Consider the following 21,866-nt stretch of genomic DNA (forward strand, 5'->3'; position numbering starts at 1 on the left):
GCTCTGTGCTACAAAGAGATGGAGCCCTTAATATGACCCTGGTACCTGGAGTTTGGTCAGCACTGGGCCTGAAAGATTCAGGCAGTGGAGTGAAGAGACATAGCCCACTCACTTTCCCCATGTGTTGGGAAGGGCAGCAACACTTGGGGAGAACATGGTGGAAGTGCAATTTCTCTGGGTGGGACAAAGGAACCAGTTTCTCTGCCTGAGGAGAGGGGGCAGAGTTGCTTGCTGGTGACATCTTCTGCAGATGTGAGGGAATACCAGCATAGATGGCTCGCTGCATTTTCCCCATTGGCTCCACAAACTAGGCAGTCACAGAAAAAAAAGCACGGCCAAAGAAAATAAAATCTCATACCATTCTTAATGGCTGTCTGATACAGTCCCTACTGGTTAACCCTTGCCGCAGTAAAGGGGATTGAATGGGCTGATTGGCTGGGTGGGGCTGACGGTCAATAAACAGTGGGAACAAAGAGTGTGACTAAAAAGCCATTGTAAAAACTGAAGACATGATTTATGTGCAGGTTCCCTAAAGAGGTCTTTGAGATATCTTTGGCCTGCATTCACTATGCCCTTGCTCTGCAACGCAGTAAATCTTCTGAATTTGGGATACTTCCAAAAAATATAATAAAACAACATCAAGATACACCCTGAGGGTTCTCCCTCCTGATGTCCAGTCACATCAGTAGTTTCCAAGACACACACAATCCTGTGCATATAAATGTACCACTTGTCAGATCCAAGGGAATGGGATGGTTTTCCATTACAGCTCTTTCATGGTCTGTCATCCTTCTAAGTAGAAGTCAACTTTCCAGAAACAGTCGTTTAACAGATTTAATCTGACCCATACTTCAGGCCGATGAGAAGGATGATGCACTTTGGCAGCATTACATTCCTGTTGAGGAATGTTTTTATATACTTATTATTTATACTATAACAACATTCAGAACAATAACAAACATAACCCTAAAAAAAAAAATTGGTCACCCATTAAAGAAATCTTACATCTCAGCCAAAACTTCAACCCTGCCTTTCTCCCAATAACTCACCACTCAAACCTGCAGAAGAATTCAACTCTTATTAAAAAGACAGTATAGCATCCTTAACCAAGGATTCCCCAACATCTAATACCAACCCTGCCCAACATATCACCACATACACTTTCACCTTCAAACCTGTGCCCACATCCTATACAACTATCTTCTGCAGGAAGAACTCCTATCCCCCACACAACACAGCTTCCATCCTCCATAGTACTAACGCTGCACTTCTAACCTTTATAGATGCTGTCAATAAAGCTAAAGATAATGGCAACCTAGTCTCCTCCTTTTTTCTAGACCTGTCTAAAGCTTTTGACACAGTTTGTCACAGCAAACTTCTACTTCAGATGTTTTCACTATGTCTGTCTCAGCCCACCCTTCTATCATTCAAAGGCTATCTGTCCAATAGGCATCTATCAGTAAAATATCACTCCACCCCTCTCTCCATACCTTCCAGTCACCAGCAGTGTACCACAAGGCTCTGTCCTTGCTCCCCTCCTGTTTAACATTCTCTCCAATACCCTCCACACATCCACATAACAGGCCTCCCTAATACAATATGCAGATGACACCACAGTCAAATGCACATCTGACAGCATGGCACATCTCCCGAAAAATACTCAGGAAGCTTTAATAGCCACCAAAACATGCTTGACACACAACTCATGCTCAACCTCCCCACAAATAAAAAAAACTTTTTTCCCCAAAATCCCTCTGTCATAAACAAACACAATTTAAAATCCTCTCTCTTAATAATACAACCATTGAAGTCACTTCTCATAGCAACTTATTAGGAAAGATAATGGAAAACAATCAGATTTGACCTGCATATACAAAATTGCATAAAAACTCACCAAAAACTAGATATGTTTTACAGAGCCAAAATCTTTCTCACCAATGCCATTAAAACTACACATGCGACTACTTACTTCCTTCCCTCACTGCTTTATGGTGCTCTCATCCTTAATAACATGTAGGCATCAGAAAAAGCAAAATTTCAACAATGCTATAATAAAGTGGCTAAATTGGCTTCAAATACTCCTTTCAGACCCCACCCTTGTATAGCACTAAAAAGCCTAACTTGGTTAAAACTAACCAAGCAACTAACATATACACAACTTCTTACCACCTATAAAATTATCCAGCATCCATCTACTTGTCCAGCACTAAATACCATTCTACTAACAGTGTAGCAAATGGTCATTATGATCCAGTGACCAAAAACTCCTATCTGTCTACATGGTTTCACTTTATAATATCAAAATACTAAAATATTGAATTTTAGTATTTCGAGACCATAAAGTCAAAAGTGCAGTTACGCAAAACTGCATAATATCGAATGCGGAAATGTCAAATCTGCTATTGTGTCATCGCGTTCATGACACGTGGTGCGGTTTGTGGATTTAGCTGGGGATTCAGGTTAGTGGTATTCTTGTGAGGGTATTGGGTAGGGATTTTAGTGTGTGTGAGTGTGTGTAGTGGTGAGTTTTATGTGTTTGTGTGTTTAGTGTGACCTCAGAGTTAGTATATATAAGTAGCGAGGGTGTGGGGGTTGCAGGGGGGCTTGCCCCTCTTCTTATAAGTAGGGTAGGTGTGTTTGTTATGTTGTGTTTGTGTGTGTTGTTTTGTTTGTTGTTGTGTCATTAGGTAGGTATATGTGTGTTTGCTTGTGTGGTGGTGTCTGTATGTGAATGATCACAATTTTGAATTTCGTGGTTGTGGGTGTCGTTTTTTTGGGCTTTTGGCTTTATAGTCTCGAGATACTAAAATTCGGTATTTTAGTATTTCAAGATTATAAAGTGAATCCGTCCACATACCCATCAAATCTGCTGCGCATGGTCTGTACTCATATGATTTTGCTAAGGCATGGAACTCCTTACCTGTATTTGTCAGGTCAATACCTTTGCTTCAGTCCTTTAAAACCTTTCTGAAAAGACTTCTAGCCAAAATCTGACTTTGTTGATGCACAACCCCAGGATAAACTATTTCCCCTAAATGTGAACAAGTGCCTATTCATACCTTAAACCTCCTTACTCTCCCTTCTTCACTCACTCTCTCTTACTTCAGTTATTTTTTTTCTCTCCCCTGACTTTCTTTCGAAATATGTTATAACCCTTTTTTTCTCTCACTTCATATTGCAGTTCCTGTTTGCATTATACTAAATCACCCTTTTATTTATCTGTAAACTGGCAAAAATTTCTATAAATATTAAATCACTGTATCTATTCTTAACCAATGTTTTCAAATTATGACTAATTTGATATAATTATTTAATCTTCCAATATTTTTGTATTATTTTTGAAGATTGAAAAATTATTGTATTAAAAATGTTTTTGTAATATTTTAATACTTTTTACCCCCAGGGGTCAACTGCAAATGGGGACCTACACAGTCAGACTTTCGTGGTAATTAAATAAATACAAATAAATAAAATAAAATTAATTCTGCCTTAAATCTGAATTGCTCACCTGATGTCCTCTGCACAAAACCAGACACTAGTCTGCTCATTCCGAGTCTGTCCTTATCCTTTGCAGTTAATTAAGATCTCAGAAATTAGTATATCCCATTTTTTATTCACAAATATATTCTAGACTAAAATAAATAAATCACTAAAAATATTTTTAGGATGTTTCTAGCTAGATAAACTTTAAAAATATAGCAGAAAAATACGCCTCTACTTCTCAGACAAAGGCCTCTGTGCTAGACTTTTTAAATAATTTAATTATTGACCCATACAAATGGCATTGTGATGCAGTGGGTAGCATCATTACCTCATAGAAACAGGTTCTCCAGTTCAGTTCACATTGTCTTCTGTGCAGAGTCTGCATGTCCTCCTTGTGTTCATGCAGGTTTTCTCTGGGTTCTCTAATTTCCTCATATTTTTCAAAGACATGTAGTAGGTAGACTAGTGACTTCTAAAGTGCACGTGTGTATTTTTTTTTTGTATATTATTTAATTTATTCTTCATTGACTGGGTCCCACAAGACTAGTACCATCTTTTTTAGGGATACCTGATGTGGTATTTGTAATAGGGAAATTTGGCCAGGGCATTAGGGAATTTCCTCTACTATTTTCAGTAGGTGCTATGAGATCTTTTACAGCTCACCAATGTAAGCAGATGAGGCCTTTTTTAATGTCTCATCCAAAGGGCAGCACAGTCAGGAGTGCAGCACTCCTCTCATGCTGCAGTGCAATGTCAGTAATTGATCTACCTGCTGTGGCAATAGAACTCATGGCCTTTTGAACCAGTGGTGAGTGTGCCACCTGTTGTGCTACTAACACTAACTGCATGGTATGGAAGGCCTGCCAGTGTACTTCTGCCCCCTCTGCCTAGTAAACCCAGTGTGTGGAGGTGGCTGTTTTTGGAGTTGCCATAGGAGTCAGCTACATCTCATAATTATGAATGGGGGACTGATCCATATGCTTATTCCAGAAGTTTAAATCTGAAGTCAAAGCTGACTTAAAATACTACATAATACAAGGACATGTTATGTCTGCTCAATATTAAATTCAGCAAAACCTTAAGTCAGACAGTTGCTAGGTTTAACCTGATCCCCTGCTGTCACTAACTTACTAGTCCATATGGGCTGTCCCTGGAAAATGTTTATTCTTGTCCCTGGAAAATATTCACTCATTTTAATTTTTAGGTATCCTGCCTGGGTTCTGCGCAAATAGATTTGTAGAAAAATGTAACAATACTGAAAGTTACAAATGCTTAATAAGGGTTTTGTGTATTAGGGAGCAAAGCCTCCCACACATTCTTTTTACCAAACAGGAGGGTTAAAAATGTTCTTCAACGACAGCATTTTCAACAACCATTTTAATAGGTTCATTAGCGTGTTTCCGTGTGTGTGTGTGTGTGTGTGTGTGTGTGTGTGTGTGTGTGTGTGTGTGTGTGCGCGTGTGTGTGTGTGTGTGTGTGTGTGTGTAGGGGGGGGCACTTTCTCCAACATCATGTTAACTTGGTAAGTTCAAAAAGAAAGTAACAAAGACTTTCAAACTGGTTGCACACTGAGCTGAATTTCAACTCTCTTAGTGTGAAAACAGAAAATGAGAAAAATAGGGTGATCAAAATTATTTGGGTACAGTTCGATCACTGGCTCATCATTACATTACCTCAATGCCAGCAAAGAAGAAATGTGGAGAACCTAAAGAAAATCAGCCAGAAAAGGTGAAGAGAAAACTCTGGAAAAAGTCCTGCAGCTGTTCAGTAAAAAGGATTTCAAGTTTGTCCTCTGGTGCAAAGAATGGTGTCCAGTAATTTCGAGGAAAATGAAATCAAATGTAATCAGAGGTGTGTAAAATAAAATATTTAAAGAAAATATTAACTTTGATAAGAGGCTGGAAAATAGAAGACATCTTAAATAGCTATTCAGAAAAACTGATAAAACTGTAAAACTTAGAGGTTTAAATGAAGAAAAGGCTGGCTGAGAATGAAGCTCCTCAAGAAGAGCTTTTTAAAAAAAATGAGTTAGAGGACAGAGCGTGCAGAGAAAACCTGAGATTTTCTGTGTATCAGATAAACTGGAAAGAACAGACTTTATTCATTTTATGAAAGCACAAAAAAGCAATTGGACTAGTATTCCACATCAGGATTTAACTGAAAGGGCACATCATGTGCATGCTCTAAAGCTGTATATAAAAAAAAAAACAGCCAAGACCTATATTAGTAAAGATACAATCATAACAGCAGAAAGAGTTGATCCCAACAAATCTATGGCATAAAGGAAAAGTATTAAAAATTAGAGACAACAGTGTTTGTTTGAAAATGATTACTCATTGTATACCAAAGGCTGGCTGAGAATGAAGCTCCTCAAGAAGAGCTTTTTAAAAAAAATGAGTTAGAGGACAGAGCGTGCAGAGAAAACCTGAGATTTTCTGTGTATCAGATAAACTGGAAAGAACAGACTTTATTCATTTTATGAAAGCACAAAAAAGCAATTGAACTAGTATTCCACATCAGGATTTAACTGAAAGGGCACATCATGTGTATGCTCCAAAGCTGTATATAAAAAGAAAACAGTCAAGACCTATATTAGTAAAGATACAATCATAACAGCAGAAAGAGTTGATCCCAACAAATCTATGGCATAAAGGAAAAGTATTAAAAATTAGAGACAACGGTGTTTGTGGAAAATGATTACTCATTGTATACCATACCGAAGAAAAGCAAGTTTATCCAAGCAAGTAAGGAGTATCAAGAGGAAGGTGTGAGGTTTAAGTTACTGCTGCTGTATCCAGCTGTCTTCCGAATATTTTTTCCTGGATGACACGCTAAAGAGGAAAAAGTTTGCTCAGCAAAGAGTGAACCAGCAAGCTGAAGGGGACTCTGTTTCTCATTCCAATGAAAAGAGACCAACAATAGAATTATTGCCAGTGAAACCTTTTCCAGTGTTTCAAAGGAAAATACTTGAGAGACAGACAAAACACAGGCAATGACTAGAAGAATTAGGAATACTTTGGACTTCAAACACAGTCTGATGATGGGAGATGACGATGATCAAGAAAAATACTAGCAACACTGAAATTAGTGAATAAATGGATGACTATAAGAATGATCACATTTGTGAAATATGGCTTTGCAGTAAAACGTATCTGAGAAAGACATGAATTTTGTTGACTTTGTAAAGCTTGTGGGTGGACTGTAAAGCATGTACCATACTTTATGTCATTAATGTTTAGAAGGACACTAAAGGGAAAACTTATGTAAAACAACTGTTGTTCGTATTAATATATGTATAAAACATACCATGATGTAAATTGCATGTGTTTTGTACAGTGTGCAGGCAGGGATATTATAAATGTGGTTGGGGAAGTCTTTTCAATGACTGCTGTATTTGTTAAAGTATTAAAGTAAACATGCACTTTTTCTTAGTTATGAGATATATTGGCTTCACATTGTATCAAGATAAAGAAGGTTGGATAAAAGTAAGTTTAAGTTAATATAATATGATCTTGGGCTGATGAGGTGGGTGTTTTGCTGGTTGTGCAAATGTACTAATTTTATTATATGTAGCGTTAAAATAATAATTACCCTTGTTTTTACAAGGCTGGATGTCTGTACTAATATCCTTCACTTGAGCTAAGGACATTTTTTAAAACAAATAGGCTTGAAATATAGGACAAAATGATGAAAGGCATGGAAAATACTGAGTTTCTTGAATATGCAGAGTTATTAGCTTGTTTCTTTTTCCCAACAGCAGATATGCTCAGTGACAGATATGAAGTCTGTAGCTAAATGAAATGTACAAAGATTCCTGCAAAGTTGTTAGCTGTTTTATTTATTTATTTATTTTTATTACTGAGAAGCTGCCTGCGGGTGAAAACAACTAATCTTGAGAGTTTATTGCTGGGAGAAATGCAAGATTTAAAGGTAGAGTGGCAATCAGTTCAGTGAATAATTAAAATAAAGACTGAAATTTGGGGAAGTGAATTAGCAATAGTAGCCTCTCCAACAGCCTTAATACTTTAATGCATTTAATAGAACAGTGCAACGTTTAGTTTTACTTATAGGTAGCCAGTACACCTTTTTCCCTAAGGCTAAAAGTTAATGTTTTCTGAAGGAATACAGGCTGTTTCTTCACAACTGGGAGGGGATCAGAGATAAAAAACTAGAGAAAGCAAACAGTCTAAGAGGGGACACAGTCTGTAAAATGCACTTTAGCATGGGAAATCTAAACTTTAGATTAGGTAATGTCTCTGGGTGCAGCTGTCAATTTAGGGCAATTGCCCCTATCTGAAGAGTTTAACTTCATTTGTTTAAAATGTACATAGTTTTGTCATTTTTTCCAAAGTTAATAGGGTAAGGAGGTATAGAAAATATTTATTTTTTTTGCTTGAGGGTTTCATTATAGTAAAAAGTCTTGAAAAATGAGACATAAGGTCAATTAGAGATTAAAAGAAATAGCTGTATAAAAAAATCAGCTTTCCAAATAATGTGTGCATGTAAGACAAAAGTTGGAAACACACATCATTCAAAAGATCTGCCATGTATAATGGGGGAAGGAACCAACAGCTTTCCGTTATAATGGCTACTTTGTTCATATTATCTTGGAATGTGAATGGCCTTATAAGTATAGACAAAAAGGAAAGAATATTGAATTATATTAATAAACCATAATCAATCCCCTTTCCCCATTTTTTTCTACATGGGATCAGGATATCACACCAACATATTAAAACATGTTGGGTGCAAATAGCAATGTTGCAGAAGACACATATGGACAGAAATGAGCATGTGAATATGACAAAGAAATTATTTCAGGGGAGCAATTATACTAATTGCCAGAGGAGCCTCAATAGCAATAGAAGAGGAAAGAGAGACAATATAGGTAAGTCTGAGGTAGTAACAGGATATTGATAAGGGAGAAGGATTATGCTGGCATATATTATATTTCTCCAAAAAATTACTATTATAGAGCTTAAGAAAAGTTTGGCAGAAATCATCAACTTTTATCTAGTAACATTATTTATAGGTGGGGACTGGAACTTGATTTGCAATAGTGAGGATGTATTAGGGGACCTAGAAGGAAAAAAATAACAAAATAGTGTAGATATCTGAAGAAACTTTTAAAAACATTTCATATAGAATATGTGAATTCAGCGGTAGAAACTCAGAATTTGAATATTATTCCCCAAGGAATAGCTGAGCTAGATTGGAGAGCAATTATATTTCACAGGAGCATGCAGATTTAGTTTAAATCTTTGACACATCCAATAACTATTTCAGGTCATTCACAGATAAAAACTGAAACAGATATACAGGGAATGATGTAAAATGAGATACTGGCATTTTCCTACTTGCTTGTTAAAAAGAGAAGATTTTAATGAACAAATAATAGAAACGTGCGTGCATTATTAGTGAAGATAGACATTTCTTCAGAAAGGATAGCTACTAAAGGAAATGAAAATGGAGTTTAAAAACAGATAAATGAGATATGGTTAAGAAGTAATGGGAACTATTTATACGGGATGGAAAAGGTTAAAGTGTTGCAGAATAAGGGGAAGCAACTGCAGAGCACTAAATGGACAATAAGTGAGTATTTGGATAATATGCATGAGTTTAGAAAGGTTGCTGTTAAGCATCTATTTTTGATAACAACTCTAAAGCATAACATTTTTTTTTTTTTTTTTTTATTGACATTTGTTAACCTGGTTGGTCCAGCTGGGTTTTTGGTCCATTTTCAGTGGAAACCCGAGGAGAAAAGCTCCAAAAAAAAAATCACAAACAGTTCACAGAGAATCAAACATTTGAGTAAAAAATATGGTCAAAATCAGTTATACAAGAACGTTAGAGAGACAAAGCAGAAATGCAAACACGTGATATATACAAATCAATATTTTTACAGACTAAAAATATATTTACATATTTACAAAAAGAGGTAAGTCCAACAGTATTGATTATAGAGTTTAATAAGTTTCCACAATAGTGGAGTACTTAGCTGTATGTAGAGAGACTGAAATTGTGGGAAGCTTAAGTAGGGGCTTTACAAGGACATATTTTGGAGTTGAGTAGATGAAGTTTGAGGTTTTTCTTTAACATGGGATGGGTGAATGATGGAACAAATGTCTCTTGGGAGTTTGTTCCAGGCTTTGGTGACATGGTGTTTATATAGGAGTTTGCCAGCTACTTTTTGGGTTGGTAGATATAGCCAACAGAATTAAAAAGGTTGTCCACCAAACTTAAGGAGCCTAAAACAAGACAAACAACAAGACAACTTCTAGATGTATAAGAAGTATTTCGGAAATTTTATGAAAATTTGTATAAAGCAGAGGAATGCAGAAATTGAGAAAAGGCACCCGTAGAAATATTTATGGAAGACATAATTATGTCAACACTGAAGAATATGAGGCTCAACAGCTAACAGTTAAGATAGGAGGAGAAGAGATACAAGTGGTAATGTGTGGTCAGTCTACAGAGAAGGCTCCAGGAACAGATGTTATTTCTGGAAGTTAGGAGGGAGACAAGTATTAAAGATTTGAAAGACTTTGTTTAATAGCATTGTAAATGGAGGGGATGTACCAATATATTGGAAGAAAACTGTGATAGCTGTATTACACAAAGAGGGTAAAAACCCATCAGACACAGTTTCATATAGATCCATTTAAATGTTAAACTGTGATTATAAACTGTTTATATCCATACTAGCTAAGAGAATGGGAAAGGTGATAAATATAAATCAGTGTAGCTTTGTTGAGGGAAGGCAAACATTTGACAACATTAACAGAACAATGATCCAGAGGGAAGCAGAATGTAAGAAAATACCTTTGTAGTTAGTGGGTTTTGATTTAGAGAAACCACTCGATACAATAAGCTAGGATTGGATGAGTAGAGCAATGGAAGCATATGCATTCTCTGATACTATATTAGGCTTAATTAGGAGGATATATGAAGGATTGGAATCAAGAATTAATGTGAGAGGGCTCTTCTCTGATTAGCTGTGTTTGAACAGTGGAACCAGGTAGGTAGGTCCTCTTTCCCTTTTGTTATTTGCTGTATATTTAGAACCACTAGCAAAGAAAATAATATACGCAGAAATTCAAGGGTATAACTGGTATGGTAATAAAGAAACGTTGTTTTATTTGTGGATTATATTATTTGTACATGATAAATCCAGAAAAGGATGTTTCATTGTTGTCAGACATTTTGGGGCAGTTTCAAGTCTTTTCAGGATATAAAATTAATGCAGATGAAACAAAGACTGCAGTGGTAAACTATGTACTCACTTATGAATTGGTTCAGCAATATCCAAATTGACGGAGACATGATAAGATGAAATATTTAGGTGTATGGATTAAAAAGGAGTCTGTTATGGCAGTTAAGGATATGTGGGAAGATACTAAAGAAAAGATAATACAAAAACTGAGATACTGGATGTTCTTGTTTATGGATATGGATATGGATAGTAAGATACAAGCAGTGAACATGTTTTAGCCCCTTTTGTGTTCTACACAGGTCAGGCATATTTGTATCAACCATAGGAGAAGTTGAGGGCAATAATTAATACAGTTGAAGTAATTTATTTTGGAGGGAAAGAAGGTGTGAGTTAAGTGGAATACATTGATACTTTTCATAGAACAAGATGGTTTAGGAATATTTGATTTGAAGGGATATTTTGGAGACACACAGTTTATTTATTTATTTATTTATTTGTTGATATTTGATTACTGGGAAAGTCCAGCTGGTTAGGAGCCCATTTTCTGCAAAGCTCCAAAGTATTGCAAACATTTTAAGAATAATTATTTTTACAATCTTTAAAAATAATACAAAAGCTCCCCTTACTCTTGCCCTCGGACTTCAGCTTTATCATCAAAAGAATGCAACTTCTCTAGCTTCCTTCCAGTTCCACCTCTAATTCTAACCCCTTAGTCAATACCCATATGACACTGTGAGGACACTCTCTTATCTATCCAGTGCATTTTTCTCTTTACACCTCTGCTCTTACTCTATACTTAAACTACTTACACTTCCTGCTTTCCTTCCTTAATCTGTTATCTAATCTCCCATCTCTGTCTCTTCTCCTGCTACTGTACTCCCTACTATGTCTAATCTTTGCTCTCTTTGTTGCTGTACTCCTTATTGTGGCTAACCTGCTCACTAGTCAACTGTATAAAGCAAAAAAATGTAACCCCCACTAACAGTGTTCACCATTATGTGATGCCTCAACCTAAAACTGTAAAATATGTGTTCAGTCTATGTAAACATATTAAATCTTAAGCTTCATTGCTATGTTACTTGTCAGTGTTAAGTTTGGTACAATATAAATTTGAATGCTTCTATATACACCTTATATTTTGCTTAAAATTTAACCATGGAGTTTTTCTCCCTGGGCCTCCGCTGAAAATGGACATGCATCCAATCGGACTTTCCCGGTCAACAAATGTAAAATAAATAAATAAATAGTTTATAAAAATTGGTTAAGAAGAGATACAAATTATATGACAATGATTTAATAGTTAGAGAAATTTTAGCCAATTTATAGAGAAAATAAAGGTAAATTAGTATAATATAAACAGAACTGCAATATGAAGTGAGAGAAAAGCAGGCTTATGGTATATTTAGAGAGAAAGCCAGGGCAGAGAAATTGAAAGAAGGAAGGAAGTGAGTGAAGAATGGAGAATAAGGAGATGGTTTATAAATCAAAGTGGAAAAGAATGATGATGGAAGTTGGTGGTGGTGGGGTTCTAGAAATAAGGAGATAGGAGGATTTGGGATGCAGATCCTTAAAGAGAATAACAATAACTATACAGAGTATTACATTCATAAGCTGCAGAAAGTATTTTATGAACTATGCCAACACAGGAAAAGAGATTTTGCCAATACTGATGATTTCAAGTAGGGGTACAGAAAATATACAAGACAGGGTTGTAATTTACTAGAGAAAACTGGCAAAGAAAATATGATATTGGGAACAAATTACTGGAGAGGGAAACATAACAGAGTGGGATGAGGCCAAGTAGAAGTTTGCACTTCACTTTAGAGATTGCTTTCCCTACCAGGGATTGATATCAGAATATAGGCAAAGAGAAAGGTAGAGGGGAGTTCTAAGTGAAAGACTAGCTCTACTGGAGTTTTTGGTTGAGTCTAGAACAGAAGTTGCTGTTAAAAAGGGTAATTAGTAGAGCTATATAAAATATTGCATGATAACTAAAGAATCAGAGGAGGTTAGAAAAGGTTGGAAACAGAGAGGCTTGAAAAGCAGTTTATAAAGCAACAATGGAAAAAAATATGCACAGCACCCAAGTATGCACCAAAGTCATTTGTTCAGCCCCCAATTATGCACCAAAGTCATTTGTTCAGCCCCCAAGTATGTACCAAAGTCATTTGGTTTAAGACTTTTGGTTGGTTGTGTTTGCATAGGTATTTTATACCTCGTTAGACTTCAGAGAATTTTTCCTCAGAAAGATAGCAAAATTTGGAAGTGTGATAGGAAAGAAAAAGGTAACTGGGAAATTGTTTTGGGAGTGTAATGAGTTGGCAGATTTAAAAAATTCCCATACTAAGAACTCTGTCAGAAATGTTGGGGGAGCAAATTATTGTAACTAAAGAAATGATTCTTTTGCATTGGAATACAGGATCTGAATTGCCTAGACATAACAAGGCATTATTAAGTGTAATGCTGTTGGGTGTCAAAAAAGCAGTTAAATGAGAAATCAGAATCTAAACCAAGTGTAATTGAAATACTGATTTTTATTAAAGAGACAGAACTGCAGTTGAGAGCTTTAGAAAATGGAAGGAGCAAATTACGAAATAAACGGAAGTTGTGGAAACAACACATGCAGAGTAATGTTCAGGAGGATGAGTGAGGTTTAAGAGAAAGCAATGATTGCTCAGTATGTATAATGATGGAGTGTATGACAGTTGTTATAAAGAAAAAACACGTATATACAATGTATAATGCATGGAAAAAAAACATTATTATAGTTTTTCTTTTTTTTTTTTCTGTTTGTTAATGTATGGGTGCCTCTGTCTTAAGTAATCATTTAATGAAAAGTTGTGGTAGGCTACTTATCCCTATGTCCTGATTTATTATGGTATGAAACAAAAAGGCTGACGTGAGTATGAGTTCCATATTACTTTATTTAGCTCCTGCAGTGTCTTCTGCATTCAAATTCTCTTCAGTACAATTTATTGTGTAACTATGAAGCTATTAAGAAGGTTGCCTTTAAAAGAACTGAAAGGTCGGGAATTAATGGAAGAGCAGTTTGACTGCTGACACAAACAAAGCTAGCCTATGTTATCCAGCGATATTCTCTAAGTTCACTTAACAGTGAGAGATCAACAATTTACTGAATGGTAACTATAGGAAAGATATATCCCTGATCACAACTCCCCCACATCAGAATACATGGAATGTTTTTAATGTGTAAGTTGTACTGCGGAACTGCACTTGTGCGAGTTGTGTTTTCAACTTTACTAGGTGTTTTTCCTTTCCCTGTGGTTGTACAAATGTGGAATTAGTACATAAAAGCAAAGGGGATGTGCGAGCCACCCTCCCTCATATCGGGCATAAAAACACTTTTTGGAGTGATGTCACCTGCAGTTTTGTTAAGTTTGTATTCTGATAAGACTAACTCATCAAGTCGCTGTTGTAAAGTTGTGGTTTGTATTCTCCTAGTGGCTCCTTTAACAGTAATACTTTTAGTTAAGACCACAGTACAACCAACATGAACATGGGTAACAGAACTTTCTTTTCCCCAGGTTTCTAGTGATGTGGTAAACAGGTGACATAAAAACATACACAGAGATGCTCACCTCTTGTTAAGGAAGGTACGCGTGGGAATGTGTGGGACGAATCAGTGCAATGTGACTGTTGTACTTTATATTCCTTTTTTCATACCTTAAATTCTTGAGCAAGTCCACTGTTTTTAGCTTTGTGACTTCCTTTATTTTATTCATCACTTAAGAATACATAAGGACAAATCTTGTTTAGTTAGCCTTTATGTTAATTGATTTTTTCCCCTTTCATTGTACTCTCCTACATATAATGTAGGTCATGACTGGAAAATAGTCTGATAAGAATCAGGTCACTTACCTGGTTATGAATGATTACATAAGATAAAAATAAATAAGACAAACACATAAGTAAATATTAATGTATGTTATCGCAACTGTGTATATCTATATTTGTAACATCATCTTTCTCTAACAACTATCCAGAATGTCTGGAAACTGCTTCAAATGAGGTCATGGAAGCTGTGGATACAATACCATGTCTTTGGAGTCTGGATTTTCCAGGTGCTTCTGAAGAGCCACAGAGGCTGATACCAGGCTGTCACTCAATGTAAACCTAAAATAAAACAGAAAAGTTACAAAGGGAAGAAGGTAAGGAGACAACAGATAAATCAGTGGCGTTATACAAAAAGGAAACAAAATTTTCAATGAACCCAGCTTGAGAAGTAGTGCATTTTTGACATAATTATTAACTGTTTTGAAAGGTTAAGCTGTTCTCCCCGGCTCTACTGTGCTGCATCCTTACCTGGAGACGCAGGCAGCTGATAAGTACTCACACAGAAAACTGGATACCAAGCTTCTCTTACAAGAAATGCAGGCCTTCAGGTAATAAGCAGGTGCATTTTAAAAGGGGCCATTATAGTCTACGTACCTGAATGACCAGATGTGAGGGACCTTAGGTCAGATATGTCACAGGTCATCAGAGAGTTATCTGGAGTGCAGTGGAACAGATGGCTCAGAAATTCAACATCAGCACACCCACATGGGGAGGGGAGCAACTGTGTGAATCAGGTGCTGTGGACTGCTAGGTAGAGATGAGGGTCCTTGCTGCTACTTCAGAATGCAAGTATGAGGTTGTATGTGTATTAAATTGTGTATATCCTACTGATAGGTAGATGAAAATGTTGTACCCACTGAGAAAGAAGGGTTGAAGGAGCTTCCTGGTGCCTTAAGTCTGCCATGTCCATCTCCATCGCCACCTTCTGGCAACACAGTGTAATGTCTGAACTCAGTATAAAGTTACTGCAGGCACCACCTGGTATCTGTCTCTCTAAGAAGGGATAAGGGTTTTCTTTCTGGAAGGAATAAGTTCATGCGATGTTTACCTGGATTAATAGAAACATGTCAGCAGATGTGTGTGTTTATTTATGTATACTGTGTTGACTGGGTTAATCCCACAAAGTAAATGGCAATGTTTCAGGGAATATGCAAGTTGGTATTCATACTGACTAGGGATGCAGATGGCATGAGCATTTGGAGATCACCCAGGAAGTACACTGTCTTGATTCTGTCAAGTGTACACATACTAATACTGAGTCTTTAGATTGTGAGCTACACTCTGTAAGCAAAAGTGTCATGCAAAAGAAAAGAATGCACATGTAGGACACAGGAAGCAGGCAGATGGAAAGCATGATGGCAAACTTTTGCAGAAACACCAAATGTAACCAGACTTACTGCATGCAAATGATTGGTGTTATTAGACATGCGTACAAATCTCACTGGTGCATGTGGTCAAACATGAAACAAAAAACTGAATGCCTTACACTCCCCTGGATGGTACTGTAGACATAAACTCAAATACCTTTAAATAAAGTGACAATGTGGATTTTTGTAAGAAAAGGACAAGACTTGGCACCTGGAAGTACATCTACAGACATCCTCTGTGCACTCAGTGAGAGTTCTAGAATTTTCTTCTAGCCTTGTTATAAGTAGCTCACAATAAGAAGTTAAGCATCACTCTTCAGTGCAGTGCAACACACCACTTTACCAGCCATGATTAGAAACTATCATTCAGATTTGACATAATCTTTTTTTCCCATAGTTGTATGCTATTTGGTTTTGAGTTTAATTAATTCTATATGTGTGAAGACAATACACAATTAAGTGGAAAAGGGTATACTGGTACTAGTTTCAATGTTTCTCCAGAGTCTTAAGTGCTTTCACCGAGTACTACATTTAACTCTTAGAAAACTATCAACTGCCTAAACTTTGGTAACAGTATCCCAGGATGCACTGAAAGCTGCAGAACTTCAAAGTATAGCAGTAGGACAGTAATTCAGACTGCAGTTTAACAGGCACAGATTGATATACAACTGATGTAATGCAGTAAATAATATGGTGAGAACATTTTCCATGCAAACTTCAAACCTGGACAAGCTGACCTTTTACCTTTAATAATCTATTTGTCCTCTAGAACTTAGCAATTGCCTGGTTCAGGTAAAACCTATGTACTGTCTTTCAGTTGTCTGTTGTGGATTTTAGTTAATAAGTTACCTCAGTATTTTTCTGTTACTAATGGACTCTCACAATACTCAGGGTCTTTGAATACTCTTATTTTCAGACTAGTAGAGAAATACTAAGCAGTGTGGACTTAGAGTGAATTATTTACAAGTCATAGAGCTGCAACTTGCCAGAAACCCAAAACGTGACTATAAGCAGTAATGTAATAACTTGAGTAAATGTGCAGTAATGTAATTAAACTTGTAATACTTCAAGCTGACAAGAAGAGTGTCCACTGGAGTAAGGTGAAACAGTCACAGGGACACTTTGTTTTACATGAGAATACAGGCCTCACAGACTGGATGTTAGTGTGATGAACTGAAGAAAGACCAGTGAACTGCTCAGGTCATAGGGATACAGTGCAGACAGCAGGTCATTATGTGGACCGGATGTCTTAACGGCGAATGCATTTATGGTCATGCATGTCATAATGAATATACTAACGATCTGTGTTATAAGAATATGCAAAACCACTGTGTTTCTCCTGAGCTGCCATCCCATAGATGAGCACATGATAGAGTTTAAGGAAAAGGAAGACACTGTACTTTTTACACCATCTAGGATGATTTTCCGGCCTTTATTGTCCTGCAAGGGATGTTCTGGTTGTTGGCAACTAGTTTAATTTTTTTTTTGTGTACTCTCCTCCCATCTTTTGAAAGACGTGGGGAACACATGCAGTATTAGTATTATTATTATTTTTTTTTATTTACTGCTTATTGACAATACTGGACAGGGATATATCTGACAACTTAAGGAACCAATCTGAGTGGACTAATACTTTCAAAAGAAGGTGCTGTATGTGCAGACTCACGTCTTTGCGTAGTTTAGTGTTTGAGTGTCCAGTGACTGTAATAATGTAAGGATGAATATTTATACATTTTCTCTGTTTAGAATTATAGGTATTAAAATCAAATATTTAGGGGTATTAACAGTTCTGTAATTTTATTCTCTGAATATATGAACATTTATCGATGGATATGTGTAAATAGGTGTTGTGATTAGATATATGTATTAATTTCAGAAATTTGTATGTGATACTGACAAGACATTAGTGAGATCCTGGATCAGCTACAAATATGTCATTGTTAATCTACATGTAAGTACTTCAACTTTTTTAAGAACATTATTGTGATTAAAAGTTAACAAAGTAGCTATTTACTACACTTTACTGTTATTTATTCATATATTTGCATTTCACTTGAATTGCTTTGTGTTGTGCATGATGAAGTCCTTGAAATCATATGTATTGGAGGACTTATTAAATTCTAAATTTATAACTGAATGTGAACATTGTGGGTTTTACACAAAAATCACAAATAGTAACAATTATTGTAATTGTACAATATTACTAGATTTACTAAATGTAGTTAATTGCAAAAACTATTTTAATTTACCTTTATGTTCTTGCCATTTTGGGAACACTTTCTGTTCAATTTCTGATTATCTTACGGACTGGTTAGATGATGTATATAATTTAAGTAAGAAAAGGAAAAAAAAATTGCTAATAAGCAAGTAAATAAAAAGAAATGTAAAATGCTTCATTAATTGAATTAAATAACAAGAAGGCTGTTACATTCAGTTGATATTGTCTTATAGATAGTAGTGAGTCAACAGCGAATGCTGACTCAGGCATACCAGTTAACCGACAGAAAAATGATACCATTTCTGTACCTATAGCTGAGCGCAAACACATGCAAATCGTTACCCAGAAGTACTTATATTAAACCATAATAGTATGGATACACGTGTTATACAAGTACACGTATTGCCAGCTGATAAACCTTCCACACCTTTCAAGCAACACAGTCACGAGTTATAAGATAACTATAAGGACAACGATAAATAAGGCTGCATATACTGATATGCAAGATACTGCACTTTCGACAATGGATACATCTTTGGCTGTTGATAATGATAATGGCATATCAGACATTATTAATGAACTACGCACATGTAAAAAGCAGCGAATTTTCATTTTAGGAGACCCGATATTAAAACCTACTGTTATACATTTACGTAGGTTGGATAAAACTAGAAAAGGTCACTAACTAACAATTCAAGGTTTTTAATAAGTTTAAAGTGGATTATATATATTTATTTGTATTTAAATAAGTGAAACTTACACATATGCATACATTTTATGAAGCTTTTTATGAAGTGTTTTTCTTTAAATTTGGCTCGTTCTGCTTAATTGATTAACTATGGAAACCTAGGAGGATATATATATATATGTGTGCTTTATGTTGTTAGTCCACATCTGATGAAGTTTTTTATGAATGAAAACGTATTGTATCTGTGAAGCGTTAATGTGCTTAGTGTGACTTTTTTTTGGCTGAATAAACATCCTTTTACTGGTATCTGGGTGGCATTCATCCTGTCCCTTGGCACTTTTGCAATTTCTAGGTTGGATAAAAGCTTACACGCAATATATGTCCTTCCAGGACTAAAACTGATTAATGCTCCCAATTTACTACTCAAGTTGTTACATGTTATAGGTTCATAGGTAGGTACTAGGCTATCGGCCCTAGGGCCCATACAAGCCTAGCCAAAAAATGTACCCTGGCTTTCGCCACCCAAGAAAATTATTTTCCTGTGCCCCTGTCGAGCAGAGCCACAGAAGTGATCCCCGAGGTGAATTTCCCATTTCCCATCCAATCATCAAGATTTTTCTTGAAGAGTGCTAATGAGGAGCTCTGTTTGACATAGATAGGTAGTCTGTTCCAGAGTATGGGAAGTCTCTGGGACAGGAATCTATCCCTCCAGCATGTTCTGTTTATTGTGGTGACAAGGTTAAGGTCCCTAGAGCGTGTAGCTCGGAGGGACTGGGATTTCTTTAAGTGGAGCATGTCCAACAGCTCTGGGTTTGACATAGCTTTGTATGTTAGGCAGAGATCGCCCCTGAGTAGGCGATATGCGATGGAGTAAAGCTGTAGTTTTTTGAGATGGTCTGCATAGGGCATATGTTTGAGGCCAGTAATCCTCTTTGTGAGGTATTTCTGTGGTCTTTCCAGTTGTTGTAGATGTCTTGTGAGGTACATACCAAAAGGGGCGTTGTACTCTATAATGGGTCTAATGAGTGATGAGTAGAGGGGAACAATGACCTCTTTTTTTCTGGATGATAATCCTTTTGTGATGAGATAAGCCACGTAGAAGGATTTCCTGACCACTGTGGTGATGTGATTTTCAAAGGAGAGACTACTGTCCACCTGTGTCCCAAGGTCTCTTATCACATTTTTGGCATTAAGTAGACTACCAGCTATGTGGTAGTTCATGGGTACAGAGTTTTTACCAAAGGGGATGACAATACACTTTTTGGCATTGAGCTTCAGGCCATGGCTTTGACACCAGGTATCTGTCGCATTGAGGCCCTTTTGTAGTTTGTCCACATCGTTAGGAGTTTTGATTACGGCTCCTAGTTTGCAGTCATCTGCAAACTTTGTTAGCCAAAGACCTTCTGTGTTGGCCTGCACTTCAGAGAAGTAGATACCAAACAGGAGAGGACCCAGGACTGAACCCTGTGGTACTCCACTTGTCACTGGTCTGATGTCGGATTTGGAATCCGCTACTTTCACAGTGTGGGTTCTGTCCGTGAGCCAGTTGGCAACCCATCTTGTGACATAGGGATTTATACCTAGTTTAGTGAGCTTATCTATAATTCCAGAGTGGGGGATGGTGTCGAAAGCCTTGGCGAGATCTAGATAAGCTGTGTGAACCATTTTACCCTGATCTATGGCTTTGGTGACTGCTTCAAAGAAGTCAATCAGGTTTAGGAGACATGATCTGCCTTTTACAAATCCAAACTGTGTAGAGTCCAGGGTTTGGAGATTACCAATGTCTTTGTTTATGAGTTCCATGATGATACGTTCCATGGCCTTGCAGACCAGGCTCGTCAGGCTAATGGGGCGGTAGTTCCCGGGGTCCGTCGTGGCTCCCCCTTTGTGGAGTGGGATAACTGTCGTGGTGCGCCATTCAGTGGGTACAAAGCCTGAGGTGAGGCTATGATTGAACATGGTACTTAGGTAGGGTGCCAGTTCATTCTGTAGTTCGTGTAGAACACAGCCTGGGATATTGTCAGGTCCCATGGATGCTGTGTTCTTGGCATTGGAGAGTGTGTTTTTTACCTGTGCAGCCGTGATTATAGGAACTTTGCATTCTTCAGGTATAGAGATGGGCCCTCTAGGGGTGAGAGGGGGGTAAAGTTAGCACTGAACCTATCTGCTAGGATGTTGGCAATATCAGTTGGTTCTGTATATTTAGTGCCATCATGCTGTAACTCAGAGCAGATCTGAGTGTTCCCATTTAGATTCTTGACATAGCTATAGAATGCTTTGTGGTTGTCTTTAGAGTCAGTGGCAATTTTGTTTTCATAACTAGCTTTGGAGGATTTTATGAGGGATCTCAGCTTCCTACTGAGGTTGACCAGGGAGTTCCTCCAGTCATGGGATTTTACTCTTTTTTGCAACAGTTTCTTTCTTCTGTTGTAGAGTTTGTTTATGGCAGAGGTCCACCAGATTGGCTTCCTTTTTTTAGAGGATAACATCTTGGTTCTATTAGGGATAGCATGATCCATACACTTGTGTAAGTGCTTATAAAGTGCATTTGTGTAGGATTCAGCAGTCATACCTCTATTGTCCGTCTGCATGGGTGTCATGAAGTTTGCCACTTCTGTCTCAAGAAGTGTGAAGTTGGCTTTTGAGAAGTTTTTTACGATGGTTTCCCTAATTGGGGCTTGGGGTGGGATATGGATGTCTAGGCTGATTAGCTTGTGGTCGGATCTGACCAACGAGGAATTGACCTCTGGTGTGGAACACCGGTTTCCCATGTTAGTAATGACCAGGTCTAGGATATTGCTGCCCCTGGTAGGGGTGTGAATAAGTTGATCCAAGGAATTGGAATTTATGAATTCTAGAAAACGTTGAGCAAAAGAGTTGGTACATGAGTAGTTTTCCCAGTTAATGGTGGGGTAGTTGAAATCGCCCATTATTAGGGTGTTGGGTTGTACCCTAATACTTTCCAGTGTATCAAGAAATGAGGAGTGTGAATCCTGGGGCATGGTGGGGGGTCTGTAGCAAGCTACAATTTGGATTGCGGTC

The 21,866-nt window shown here is 37.1% G+C and overlaps 1 protein-coding gene across 1 annotated transcript in view; it reads right to left on the bottom strand.

Annotated features, from left to right (window-relative positions):
- Positions 1-21,866, bottom strand: part of KANK2 (KN motif and ankyrin repeat domains 2) — a 1,503,136-nt gene that overhangs the window by 91,796 nt on the left and 1,389,474 nt on the right. Inside the window, exon 8 of the mRNA XM_044082338.1 lies at positions 14,752-14,830. Coding sequence (XP_043938273.1) covers positions 14,752-14,830 — 79 coding nt within the window. The remainder of the gene's footprint in view (positions 1-14,751; positions 14,831-21,866) is intronic.

This window comes from Protopterus annectens, chromosome 9.part0 (assembly GCF_019279795.1).
Source record: "Protopterus annectens isolate FY-2018-M chromosome 9.part0, PAN1.0, whole genome shotgun sequence".
Taxonomy (NCBI): domain Eukaryota; kingdom Metazoa; phylum Chordata; order Ceratodontiformes; family Protopteridae; genus Protopterus; species Protopterus annectens.